Raw genomic sequence first — 12159 nt, 5'->3', positions numbered from 1 at the left:
GTACGTGGCTTGGAGGGGAAGCTCTTTGTGGAGGGTGGGGAAAAATGAAAGGGAACAGTCCATCCTTTACCAACCTGTGTCCATAGACTAGCTGCTGGCAGTGCCCACCTTTATGCACAGATGGGCCTTATCTACAACATCATCTTTTTCCTCGGGCCCGTTTGAGGGGAAAGGGAATAAGGGAAGGTCTGATCTTTCTGCAGAGTCCTTGGGATCTTTGGGACCCTGAAGCCACTAGAATCCTCAACTGTCAGGACCAGGAGGCCCTATCGTTGTGCCTGGTCCATTCCATTGGCCTCCCTATCTGCTCAGGAGAGGGTCAACTGGAAAGCTTTGCAGAAATTCATGGGAACCTTAAGTATGCCCCAACCCCATCCCCATTTAACTGTTCACTCTTCTTTAGGTGTTCCCAACGCCAGCCCAGCAGCCAGTGGCTACACCACTGATGACCCCCAGCTACTCCTACACAACCCCGAGCCAGCCCATCACCACACCACAGTACCACCAGCTACAGGCCAGCACCACCCCACAGTCTGCCCAGGCCCAGCCCCAGCCCCAGCCCTCCTCCAGCTCTCGGCAACGGCAGCAACAGCCAAAGTAAGTATATGGGTGGTGCATGGAGCAGGTTAGTAAGGGCAGTGCTGTCAAGAGGCCAAGGGGCTTAGCATAGGCAGGTGCTCTGGATCTTCTGAGAGCCATGACCCAGGTGATGTTCCCATGAGGACGCATTCTGGGAGATGACAGAAGAGGGCAGTGTGGCAGTTGGCCACAGCTACTGACCATAGGTATGAAGTCCACTTCTGCAAGGGTGGATGTTCCCCAGTGATTGTTGAGCCTTCTAGTGTTCCAATCTGAAAGGCCCCTTCTTCTCTCTTCCAGGTCCAACAGCCACGCAGCCATCGACTGGGGGAAGATGGCGGAGCAGTGGCTTCAGGAGAAGGAGGCTGAGCGGCGGAAACAGAAGCAGCGGCTGACACCTCGGCCGTCCCCCAGCCCTATGATTGAAAGCACCCCCATGTCTATTGCTGGCGATGCCACCCCGCTCTTGGACGAGATGGATCGGTAGGGGGCCTGCTCCCAGGACTCTGATTACCTCTGAGGCTGGGAGATGCCTGCCTCATTCCCTGCCCCTCCTTTTCTGTCCATAAAGTGGCGTGAATTGACGTTCTCTTTGGTGGTCAGCCTGGGTGGGTGACAGGCTGGATGGCCTTTTGAACTTGAGCTCAATGTACGCTAGGCGACAATTCTCCCATTCCAGGCCCTCATCGACCACCTTTCCTGGGACCAGGCTGGGAAGGGAGTGTGGCAGGGAGGAAGAGGAGGAAGATGAGAATAAGAGTGGAACAGTTTTGTATTCTACTTCCCTATAAGCCATTTTGAGCTTCTGCCCTTACCTGACTCTGGGCTGTGACCGGGCAGCAAGCTCAGCACATGAGTCTCCCCCAGCTCTTATGGGGAGACAGATGCTATTTATTCAGTTTGGGGCAGGAGGAAGAGGACGGGAAGTATTTCTGACCTTAATGCCAACAACTTGGTGGCTATCGAAGCAGGATTGTAGGGGACATAAGGTTGCAGTGCTAACCTGCCCAGCCCCCTCCTGGCCACCCTCACCCACCTGCTGCCACCGCTGCTTCCTGCCTGTCATTTGAATAAACAGTGTTTCTACAGAGCACTTGACAAAGCCTCTCTCTCCCTCTCTGGTTCTTGAGGGGTGGCTTTCAAAGCAGTGTTTGGAGCTCTGAGGGCTTCCGACTCCCTCTTCCAGGCCATCAGAAAGGCAAGTTACTCAGAAGCAGGTGGCTTCTGCACCAGATTGCCTGATATCACATTCCTGTTCCACTTCCCAGTCCTATGACCTTGAGCGCACTCCTGTTATCTCTAAGCCAGCTTGTCAGTAAAGGAGATGGTGATACCTACCTCATCAGAGCATCTGTGAGGACAGATAGAAAGAATGTGTGAAGTGCTTGGCCCAATGCCTGGGACCTCATAAGGCCTCAGTAAATGTTAGCTGCTATTATTTCTACTCACACACAGCCACTGCCAGCCACTGTGCCTGTTATAGACGGTCCCCAACTTAATAATGATTCAACTTAAGATTTTTTGACTTTACATTGGTGCAAAAGCTATACACGTGCAGTAGAAACTGTACTTCAAATTTTGAATTTTGCTCTTTTTCCGGGCCAGTGATATGCAGTAGGATACTCTCCTGATGCTGCATGATGCTGGGCAACAGCAGCAGTGAGTTGCAGCTCCCAGGCAGGCGAGCAGTCACCAGGGTAAACAACCAATCAACAGTGTATTCATTGTGCTAGATCAAGCATGTCAAACTCATGGCCCACGGGCCACATGCCTCATTTATGTGGCCCGTGTTAGCCTTTGACTTTGACATGCTTGTGCTAGATGCTTTTGCCCAACTATAGGCTAATGTAAGTATTCTGAGCACGTTTAAAGTAGACTGGGCTAAGTTGTGGTGTTCGGGTGTTAAAAGCATTTTCGACCTAACGATATTTCCAACTTACAGTGGGTTTATCAGGACGTAAACCCATCATGTCAAGGAGCACCTGTGGACTTCTTTGGCACAGTTGAGAAAGGCCACAAGTAAATCTGGGTTTCTCACCCTGAGCCCCTGCACCTCTCTCTTCCTTTTTGCCAGCTGGGCCTGAATGTCTGGCAGTACTTCTACAACAGTCAAGTGCGTCTGACCCAGGATGGGCCCACACTTGCCTGCTACACATAAACACTGGCCCTGGGAAAGGGAGCTGGGCTGTTGCAGGCCAGTTCCCAGGCCTTGGTCCTTTCCCCAGCCCCACAGCCTCTTTTATTCTGGACTCTGATCTCCCTGTGTTTCTTCCCAAAGGTTTGTCTCATAGCTCTGTGAGTCGGGGCTGGGAAAGTGAGGCTTTCCCTCTTCTTTTCCTCTGCTTGAGGCTCAAAAAAGCCACTTCTGCCCAAACTTGGTGAGCTCCCTTCCTTGCCTTTTTTTTTTTTTTTTTTTGAGAGAGGGAGAGGGAAAAAGGGAGAAACATCAATCAGCTGCCTCCTGCACTCCCCCACTGGGGATGAGTCTGTAACACTGGCATGTGCCCTGACAGGGAATCGAACTGGTGATCTCTCAATGCATGGAATGACATCAACCAATTGAGCCACACTGGACAGGGACCTTCCTGGCTTTTTCTTCATTTAAGATCTCTGGCTTTTGGCAAGAGTTGGGGGGAGAAGGGGAGGGGTTGGGCCTTTAGTAAGGAACTCAGTTCAGTTCCCTTTAGCACAAAAGGTGTAGAGGGCCTCATAGGAGCAGGTCCACAGAGCTGATAAGATCATGTTCCCTTTGGTGCTACCAGCACCTTCTCCAGGGCCACTTAAAAGAGGGGAAGGGTAGGCACAGTGGCAGAGGTTAAAAGGTTCCGTTTATTAGGGGTATCGTTACAGATAATCCCGCCTGTCCCAGAGTGGATTTAACACAGACCAGCCTCCCAGTAGATGGGAAGCCTCCTTCCCTCCTCACCCAGATGGGCTCTTCTGCCCTGGGCCTAGGATGTTACAGAGAAACAGGCTGTTACAGTGCCCCTCCCTGCCCTTCCACCTACCTTCCCATGGACTTCCTCTTGGAAGACGGACTGCCCTACAGAAACCCCTGCAGGCCCCTGGCCCCTTTGCTCCAGCTATGCCCAGAGCCCACCCCCTCCCCCCAGAAGTGGCCAAGTTAGAGGGAGAGAGAACAGCAGCAGTGGGTCTGGGACAGGCACGATGGCATTTATTCTTCACCCTGGTCGCCCTGGCCTCAACTGAGATTGGGGCTTGATACTGGGGGAGATTTCCTCTTGTTGACCTTCTTGATTGGAGAGGGTTTTGCCCCAAGTTTCTTGGCCTGGACCGCGTTCTTCTCTCTCTTTCTGGGTGATGACTCCACAATATCCTCGCTGGAGGGCTCCTCCTGCCTGGGGTCATTGTAACTGTCCTCGCTCTCCAGGTCTTCCCGGCTCTCTGGGCTGGATTCTGACAGCCTGACCAGCTCCCTGGGGCTTATTGATCTGCTCAAGTCTGGAGGTGAAGATTCTGATTTAACTGGGCCTTTCTTTTTAATCAACTTGCCCTTCTTGATTTTTTTCTTCAGCTTTGCCTTCTCATCTGTCTCCTCCTCATCTTTCTCTTTTTCCTTTTTCTTCTTGACCTTCTTGATAACCTTGCTGCCCTGGGACTTCCCTGTGGGACTCTCAGAGCGCCAGATGGTAATGGGAGCTGCCGAGTCTGGTGTGCCGGTGATCGTGCCCATTCCTATGCCTTTGTCAGCGGGTGTGGTGGCGGTGGGCCCCACCTGGGTCGGGATGGGAGGTCTGCTTTCTTCCTCCTCTTCTTCTTCTTCATTTAGGTCATCTCTAAATTCGTGGTGGAGGGGATGGTGGATCACTGCCACAGAGACAGGCCTGTAGCTTTTGCACCTGGGAGGGAGGACAGGGAAAGAGAAGGTTGGCAGAGAGTGAGGGCCAGTGCCCCACAGTGCCCCCATCAGCCTGCCAGCACTTACCAGCCATACCAGAACCGCTCCACATACTCTTCCTCGGGGATGAGCTCAAAGCAAGGGGTCTGGATGATGTCGAAACAGGTTGGGCCCACATCTCGGGAACAGGTTGGGCCTACATCTTGGGAGCTGCTGCTGTTTGTCTTCTCTGAGCAGTCCTTCACCCTGCCACACGGAACTCAGCCTGGCTCCCACACCTCCAGGACTCCCCGGGGGCCCAGAGCCTGAAGCACAGTGGGCTTTCCAAGTAGTAACTGCAGCTCAGCCCAGGCTGCCAAAAAACCTCCTCCCCATTGCTCTTGGAGCAGAGCCAGGTTTACAAAGCCAGGGTTGGGCTGGCAGTGCCTGCTCAGAGTTAAAGGAGGGGACCGGACCGCAGTGAAAGTTTGGACCTGGCTCTGCCCTGGAGTCTCCTGGGCTGTAGATCTCCCAAGGAGGAGGGTCCTTACCTAGAGTCACAGTCACAGTGGCTGAGCGAGTGCAGGTGCAGGTTGTAGTGACCACAATCAGAGGTGAAGGGGTGGATGACATGCCCAGTGCACTGCTTGTGATTCCAGCAGCACCTGTCAGTGTCCTTGAATTCGCCTAAGGGGTCGGAGTCTGGGTCATATAGGATTGGCGGTAGCAGCACATCTGTGGGTCTCTCCTTCCACAGCTCAGTCTACATGCTTCACCAAATTCACCTGCCACCAGCCACCCCTCCCCACACACACACACACCACAAGCAGCTGTTTCTACTTCATAGAACAGTAGTAATTCAGCCCCAAAGTAACCAGGTCTCAGCACTAAGCTTTCCCCAATCCACTGCATGAATCTGTCTACCCCCTGCACACTCCCAGGAAGATGTCTCACCAAGGTCCTCACCAGATCCCCCTTGCTGCCCTATGACACCTGCCTCTTCCCTTCCCCTGCCTTCCATGGGAGCCTACCTCCCTGGAGCCCTCCACTGGCTCCTGCTTACCTCTCATCCAGCTGCTGGGGAAGCTGTCAGCTACCTCACTCCACAAGTGCCACTTCAGAGTCCCCAGTGATAGAGCCAGCAACACAGCATCCTCAGTTCCTATTCTGCCCTGCTCGCAGCCTCTCACACCATTCCAGCCCCAAGGACCACCACAGCATGGTGGCTCAAGCCTGGATGGGAGCTAAAGCCTATTCTACCACTGCCATTACCTTTGCTTCTCCTGACTCTGGTCCTTCCCTTTTTCCTCCTCTCTCCTCCAGGCACTCTTCTCACATCTCTCCCCTTTCCCTTGCTCACTCTGGATTCTTTCCCTGCTCTTTAATCATCAAATTCCCACTTCCCCTTCATTCTCTCTCCCCAGTCCTTGGAGCCACAGATTGAACAACCCACCCCCAACCTGCGTCCTTCTACCCCTTGTAGGCAGCACAGATACCATGTCCACTTTGCCAAGGAACAGGGGAGATGCTGCTGGGGTGAGAACTGGGATTAAGGGAAAGCCCTGGAGAAAGGTTCCCACCTCCTTTACTCAACGGAATGCAAGTCCTGGACACACACTGGAGTCTCCCAGCCTCTACCCACACTGCCTGGTCTCTGACCCTGCCTGAGACTCCAGTCTACCGATGGGTCTCCCTCCAAAAGGTAAGCCCATGAAATGCCTCCACATGCCCAGGACCTCACACATCAAGGCAGAGGAGAGGACAAGGCACCTCCCCTGCAGGTCTCCCCCGGACTCTGACTCCACCCACCTTGGGAGGGAGAAGTGGGTGAACACCAATGATTCCATAGCAGCCTGGCATGGGGTGCCATGGCTGGCTACTCCCCGCCAAACAGGCCAGGAGGATTGCACCTTTATCCAGCCCCTACAAGGTGTGAAACTGGGGCAAGATCTCATAAAACCCTGGCTGGGGGTGTGTTAGGCCAAGTGGCCTTAAATACTTGAGAGATGAGTAGACAGCAGCGTGGTCTGAGCCTTGCCCCACATTCCTCCCTTCCCTTCCCCCTACCAGGCTGTGAGGGTCCCAGGTCCCCATATACCCTGACCCATTTGGTGGCCTCCCTGTCTGCTTCCTCTCCTCTCATGTCCTTTCTTCATAAGTATGTGAGGCAGGACTTTGGAATACCACCACACCCTCAGCTTTCTTCAGCACCACTGATTTGGGGCAAAGGTCAGCATAGTGGCAAATGTCCTTGAAATCAGATAGGCCTGAGTCCAAGTGTTGGCTCTGTCACAAGATGGGTTACTAAGGACCGAGTCACTTTTCCGAGCCTTCATTTTTCTGCCCACAAAATGGGGATGATGGCACCCTGGCCAGGTAGCTCAGTTGGTTAGAGCATCGTCCTGATATACCAAGATTTGCACAAGGTTTCAGGTTCAATCCCAACAGCAACCAATGAATGTGTAGATAAGTAGAACAATGTTTCTCCTCTCCCCCGCCCCCTAAAAATCAATAAATTCATTTTAAAAATGGGGATGGTGGTAACCTATTATACAGGGTTGTTGGGAAGACTCAGTTCAAATGTCAAAGATATTTGTGCACCATAAAGTGTTATACAAAGGGGTGACTGTGGTCTCCAGAAAGGGGCCCTCTCTGGCATGAATAGGGGGTGGGGTGGGGTGGGGCTGCTGGGTAACCCCTTCAGGACCAAACACTTCCCTCCCTTCTTCCTACCACTAGGTGTCAGCTTTCCCAAGTTAGCGGGGGTGGGGGGTAGGGGGAGGGGCCTCTGGAGCCAGAGATTCCCCTGGACCCACCTTCAGAGGAGAAGATAGATGCATCAGTGCTAGACGCCACGCCAGCCAGCAGACGTCCTCTTTCCCAGCTGGGTAACCTGTTTACATCTGAGAGAGAACAGAGTGGCCACAGGCAGCATCCCCTTCCCATGCCATTCATTCATCAAACATTTTCTGAGATGCCACAGGTGTCAGGCACCAGCTGCATCCAAGATGCAGATTGACAAAAACAGTCTCTGCTTTCAAGGGGTTGGGAGAGGGTTTGAGAAGAGACGAAGGGGCGGTATGTGGAACAGTTCATGACTGTGGTGTGATGCCAACACTGATAGTGAGGGAAATGGTGGGAAGGAGGCCTGGAAGCAGAGATCAAGGGCACCTAGAGACAGTGAGGGTATAGGGCAAGCATGTCAAACTCATGTGGTCCGAGGGCTTCGAGATTGACCTGCTTGGTGTAGGGTGAGATTAGGAAAGGATTCTTGAAAGAAGCTTAACAGGAGCTGAATCTGGAGAAAGAATAGGAGTGAGCCAATCTAGACAAGGAAGGACAGACAGTTCCAGGAATTGTCATAGGGTGTGTGGAGCTGGGTCAGAGGTTGTCCGTCAGCAGAACTTCAACTGGGACAGCAGCTGCATCAACAGCCACAGGGGAGAGCCTGCGCTTAGTTTATCCTTTGGGGCATCAGGAGCTGAGTTCTGCTTAAGAAAGGAAGTTGAGCCCAGCCAGCGTGGCTCAGTGGTTGAGCATCAACCTATGAACCAGTAGGTCACGGTTCTATTCCCGGTCAGGGCATATGTCCAGGTTGTGGGTTTGATCCTCAGGGTGGGGGCATGCAGGAGACAGCCAATCAATAATTCTTATCATTGGTGTTTCTTTCTCACTCTCACTCTCCCTTCCTCTCTGAAATCAATAAAAATATATTTTTTAAAAAGGAAGCTGATTACTTGGGGGACTTAAACTGAGCCTTCAGTGGCACTTGGTCATCTTTTTACAGTTCCCTGGTCAGCTCCTGCTTTCCACAGCACTTCCCTGGAAACTCCTTTCCTGCTGCTGTTCCTTCCAGCAGATCATTTCACCAGCCTCATCTGTGGCTGCTCCCACCCTCATCAACGCTCCTCCAGCCTGGGGAAGTGTCCCTTCCTCCTGCCCAAAGCACCTGAACTCTAGGTCCCAGCCAGAATTTTGATCTCCTTATTTAATGGTTTGTTTTCCCCCTATAGGCTATGAACAACTTTAAACAAAGCACTCTGTGAACCCTATTTCTCCCTCTAACACTACTCCTCTTCCTTTTCAATCCAAGTTTATCCACTCATTTAACAGACATATTGAGTAGCTTTACTAGACACCAGAGGCACAGACCCTACCTTCAGTGAGCTCAGAATCTTCACCTGTCTCTATTCCAGCCACCTACACGTGGCAGCCACCCCTATCAAATTAGCCCAAGGCAAAGGCTATCAACAATTTCCCAAAAGCCACACCCAGTGGCCTTCTTTTTGTCTTATCTCACTTGACCCTGTTAACCAATGAATCTCTTCTGTGTGCTCTATACCTTCGACTTCCATGCAAACCTCTCTCATTCCTCTCTTTTTTTTCTGACAAGCTCTTTAGTTCTTTCCTAACTCCTCTGCTGTACTCCTTAAATTGATGATCACCAGGTTTCTGTTTTACTCTACTTCTCAGAGTACTTGTCTTTGATAATGGCATCCACCTCCATGGTTTCAGCATCCACCAATAAAATGACATAATTCTGGATGGATCTCTAATCCAGATTGCTTTGCTGAGCAGGTGGCCAATACCTTCTTGGATGTTCCCAAACATCTTAGACCAACATGTCCCACATGAACCTACCATCTTCTTCCTACACTCCATGAACCACCCCCTCTTATATCTTCCACTTCAGACAGCAATAGACACCACAGCTAGAAATCTAAGAGTCACCCTTTCCCTCACTTCTATACCAACTTGATGACCAAATCTTGTCATGCCTATCTGCTCCCACATCTACCTCTCTTGGTTCACACCCTCATTATCTCTCACCAAGACAACTGCAGTAGCCTCCTGCCTGGCCTCCCCACCTCCTGTCTCACTACCCTCATGCAGTCCTCACAATGCAGCCAAACTGAGTTTTCTAGATGCCAACTGGTCTACCATGTTCCTCTTCTTTAATAGCATTCTACTGCCTTCAAGATGATGTCCTTATCTTGTCCCCACCCCAGGACCAGTGCCCTGGTTCCTTTCTCAGTTATCAGCTCCTCCCACTCATCCATCCCCTTCTCCATTCCTTCTCTTCTGCCTCCCACGACCCAGAAATACCTGCTCATCTTGGAAAGAACAATGCTATCAAAGTAGAATTGGTCACACATGTCTTGTGCCCTTTTACCCTGCCAGGGTACCTCATGCATTTATGGCAACTTGAGAACAAGACCCGTATTTCATCTGATTCTGCTTCTACAGATCCTGGGACATAGAAAGTACTCGGTAAGCCCTAGCTGGGTAGCTCAGTTGATTAGAGCATTGTCCTGATATGCCAAATTTCGGGATCCATCCCTGGTCAGGGCACATACCAAAGTCAACCAATGAATGCATAAATAAGTGGAACAATAAATCAATGTTTCTCTCTCCTATCGATATTTCTCTCTTGCTCTCTCCCTTCCTCTTTCTCTAAAATAAAATCAATAAACATATCCTTGTGTGAGGATTTTTAAAAAAAGAAAGCCCTAACCAGTTTGGCTCAGTGGATAGAGTGTCGGCCTGCGGACTGAAGGGTACCAGGTTCGATTCCAGTCAAGGGCATGTACCTTAATTGCGGGCACATCCCAATTAGGAGGTGTGCAGGAGGCAGCTGATCAATGTTTCTAACTCTCTATCCCTCTCCCTTCCTCTCTGTAAAAAATCAATAAAATAAAATAAAGTACTCAGTAAATATTGGTTGATTGAAAAAAATACATGAGCCGAAACCGGTTTGGCTCAGTGGATAGAGCGTCGGCCTGCGGACTGAAAGGTCCCAGGTTCAATTCCGGTCAAGGGCATGTACCTTGGTTGCGGGCACATCCCCAGTGGGGCGTGTGCAAGAGGCAGCTGATCGATGTTTCTCTCTCATCGATGTTTCTAACTCTCTATCCCTCTCTCTTCCTCTCTGTAATAAAATCAATAAAATATATGTTTAAAAAAAAAATAAAAAAAAATACATGAGCCTAGTTGGTGTGGCTCAGTGGGTGAGCATGAACCTATGAACCAAAAGGTCATTCCCCTTCAGAGCACATGCGGGGGTTAACGACTCGATCCCCAGTAAGGGGTGTGCAGGAGGCAGCTATTCAATGATTCTCATCATTAATGTTTCTATCTCCCTCTCCCTTCCTCTGAAATAAATAAAAAATTTTCTTAATTACTACTGTATTCAATGTTTTTTTTTAAAGGTCTATATGCAGGTTCCACTAACTTCCTCTAAGTCCTGATAATCGCGTTTGCCAAGGGGTGGGATTTAGTAATTCTCCTCAAATCTGAGGAAGGCAATCTGCTCTCTAGTTTCACAGGAAGAACGAGGGAGCTCCCACTGAAGCCGCAGTCCAGAGCTCCTGCAGCAGAAGTGATTGAGGTTAGAGATGGGGTTGGGAGAGGGGGACTTCATAATGAATGAGGAGGGTAATGATTTAAAAGAAAGAGGGAGGTGTGTGGCCTCCTTCTCCATAGGACATTAATCAGGGCGCAGGGACCTAACTCAAAACTCACAGGTGATGTTCATTTGTACAGAATCCTCTCAAAACTCACAGGTGATGCTCATTTGTACAAAATCCTCCCGGTCCTGCGGGCGAGGAGCTCCCCCCGCCCTGGCACAGGCGGTGGGATTCCAGGTTCGACACTGGAGCAGATGAATGAGGGAGGTAGGGAGGGAAGGCGAGAGGGAGAAAGAAAGGGGGGGAAATAACAAGGAAGGGAAGAAGGGAAGAGGAGGGAGCAACGCACGCACAGCGTGCACGCGTCTCCTAGGAAACGCCACCCCGGCCCCGCCCACGTTTGTAGGCGATTGTGACGTCACGCTGGGAGCCACCAGATTCCTTGCCCTCAGAGTCAATAGAACCCAAGCCCCGCACTAATAGTCCGCCCAAGCCCCGGCGACAGGGTGGGCTCTGGGCCATGGGCTCCAGCCCCGCACTAATTGGGCTACTGCCCGGGCCCTGAGCTGCTGCACAGCGAGGGCTCCCGGCCCTACTAACAGGAGTGACAGCTCCCGCTCCAGCCAGACCCGGAGGTCATTCCCAGGCCCTCGGGACTCCAGTCCTCCATCATTGGTCCGCGGCTCGCCGTGAGCCCGCCCCCAGGCTCTAACCCCGCCCCAGCCTGCCCTTGGCCCCGCCTCCTTCGTCAGGCTCACTAGGTCCGCAGGCCAGCCCCGGAGCCACGGCCGCGGGTGGAAGCCCTCCCCTAATCTTCTGCCCGCCCTCGCCTTACCACTGCTGCTATCATCCCAGACGTTGGCATTGTCCTCAGTCTTTTTCTTAGTCCACCTTTCAATGGTCATTGTCGTCCTCACCCACATCGCTCTCGGCCCAGTTCTTCCTCTCTACAAGACTCTGGCCCGCAGAAGTCCAAACCTGAACCTCAGCTTGGCCGAGCCAGCCGTAAACCCCGACCTCAGCTTCGCCCCCTCAGCTCTGCCTCATGCTGGTGCCACCCCTCCACCCACTTTCCCCAGCCCCGTTCTAAGCTGCGATGTCTTCTCAGCCCAAGTCTAAGCTCCAGCCACGCTCTTCATCCGGGGCACCCCAGCGCCTCCCGGGCTCTTCCCTCTTGGTTCCACTTTAACCTTAGTACCTCACCTTTAATCTCAGGCCCAAACCTTAGCTAGGCCGCTCTGGCCCATCCTAGTTCCTCTCCAGATCTACCCTTAGCTCTTAACTCTTTCCTGCCCCCTACCCAGACTTTAGCCCCGCCCCTAGCCCCGCCCCATC

General features: G+C 51.9%; 2 protein-coding genes across 8 annotated transcripts in view; one reads left to right on the top strand and one right to left on the bottom strand.

Annotated features, from left to right (window-relative positions):
* The window catches only part of SUPT6H (SPT6 homolog, histone chaperone and transcription elongation factor), a 33421-nt gene extending 31739 nt beyond the window's left edge, over positions 1–1682 (top strand). For both annotated transcript variants that reach the window (XM_028154895.2, XM_054708969.1), the window contains 2 exons: positions 404–597; positions 880–1682. In XM_028154895.2, the coding sequence (XP_028010696.1) occupies positions 404–597; positions 880–1066 (381 nt within the window). In that variant the 3' untranslated portion in view covers positions 1067–1682. The remainder of the gene's footprint in view (positions 1–403; positions 598–879) is intronic.
* A 2050-nt stretch (positions 1683–3732) lies between these two features.
* Positions 3733–12125, bottom strand: PROCA1 (protein interacting with cyclin A1). Of its 6 annotated transcripts, none has more exons than XM_028154907.2 (6): positions 12028–12125; positions 11660–11781; positions 7234–7320; positions 4969–5119; positions 4526–4684; positions 3733–4439 (listed from the first exon to the last, which is right to left on the bottom strand). In XM_028154907.2, exons 2-6 carry the CDS (start codon positions 11745–11747, stop codon positions 3782–3784), a joined length of 1143 nt encoding a protein of 380 aa, XP_028010708.1. In that variant the 5' UTR covers positions 11748–11781; positions 12028–12125; the 3' UTR covers positions 3733–3781. The 6 variants fall into 6 exon arrangements, with proteins under 6 accessions (XP_028010708.1, XP_008146038.1, XP_028010707.1 ...); XM_008147816.3 differs by having other exon boundaries at positions 4969–5104; positions 12028–12124; XM_028154906.2 differs by lacking the exon at positions 12028–12125 and having other exon boundaries at positions 11660–11999.
* Positions 12126–12159: the final 34 nt, after the last annotated feature.

This window comes from Eptesicus fuscus, chromosome 20, assembly GCF_027574615.1.
Source record: "Eptesicus fuscus isolate TK198812 chromosome 20, DD_ASM_mEF_20220401, whole genome shotgun sequence".
In the NCBI taxonomy this organism is placed as follows: domain Eukaryota; kingdom Metazoa; phylum Chordata; class Mammalia; order Chiroptera; family Vespertilionidae; genus Eptesicus; species Eptesicus fuscus.
This window is presented reverse-complemented; position numbering and strand designations above follow the sequence as displayed.

Coding starts and splice junctions, on each gene's coding strand:
- PROCA1 (XM_028154907.2), bottom strand. CDS start 11,747: ATGTGGGTGAGGACGACAATGACCATTGAAAGGTGGACTAAGAAAAAG. Junction 4,685..4,968: donor CACTGTGACTGTGACTCTAG/GTAAGGACCCTC, acceptor TCCGTGTGGCAG/GGTGAAGGACTGCTCAGAGA. Junction 4,440..4,525: donor GAGCGGTTCTGGTATGGCTG/GTAAGTGCTGGC, acceptor CCTCCCTCCCAG/GTGCAAAAGCTACAGGCCTG.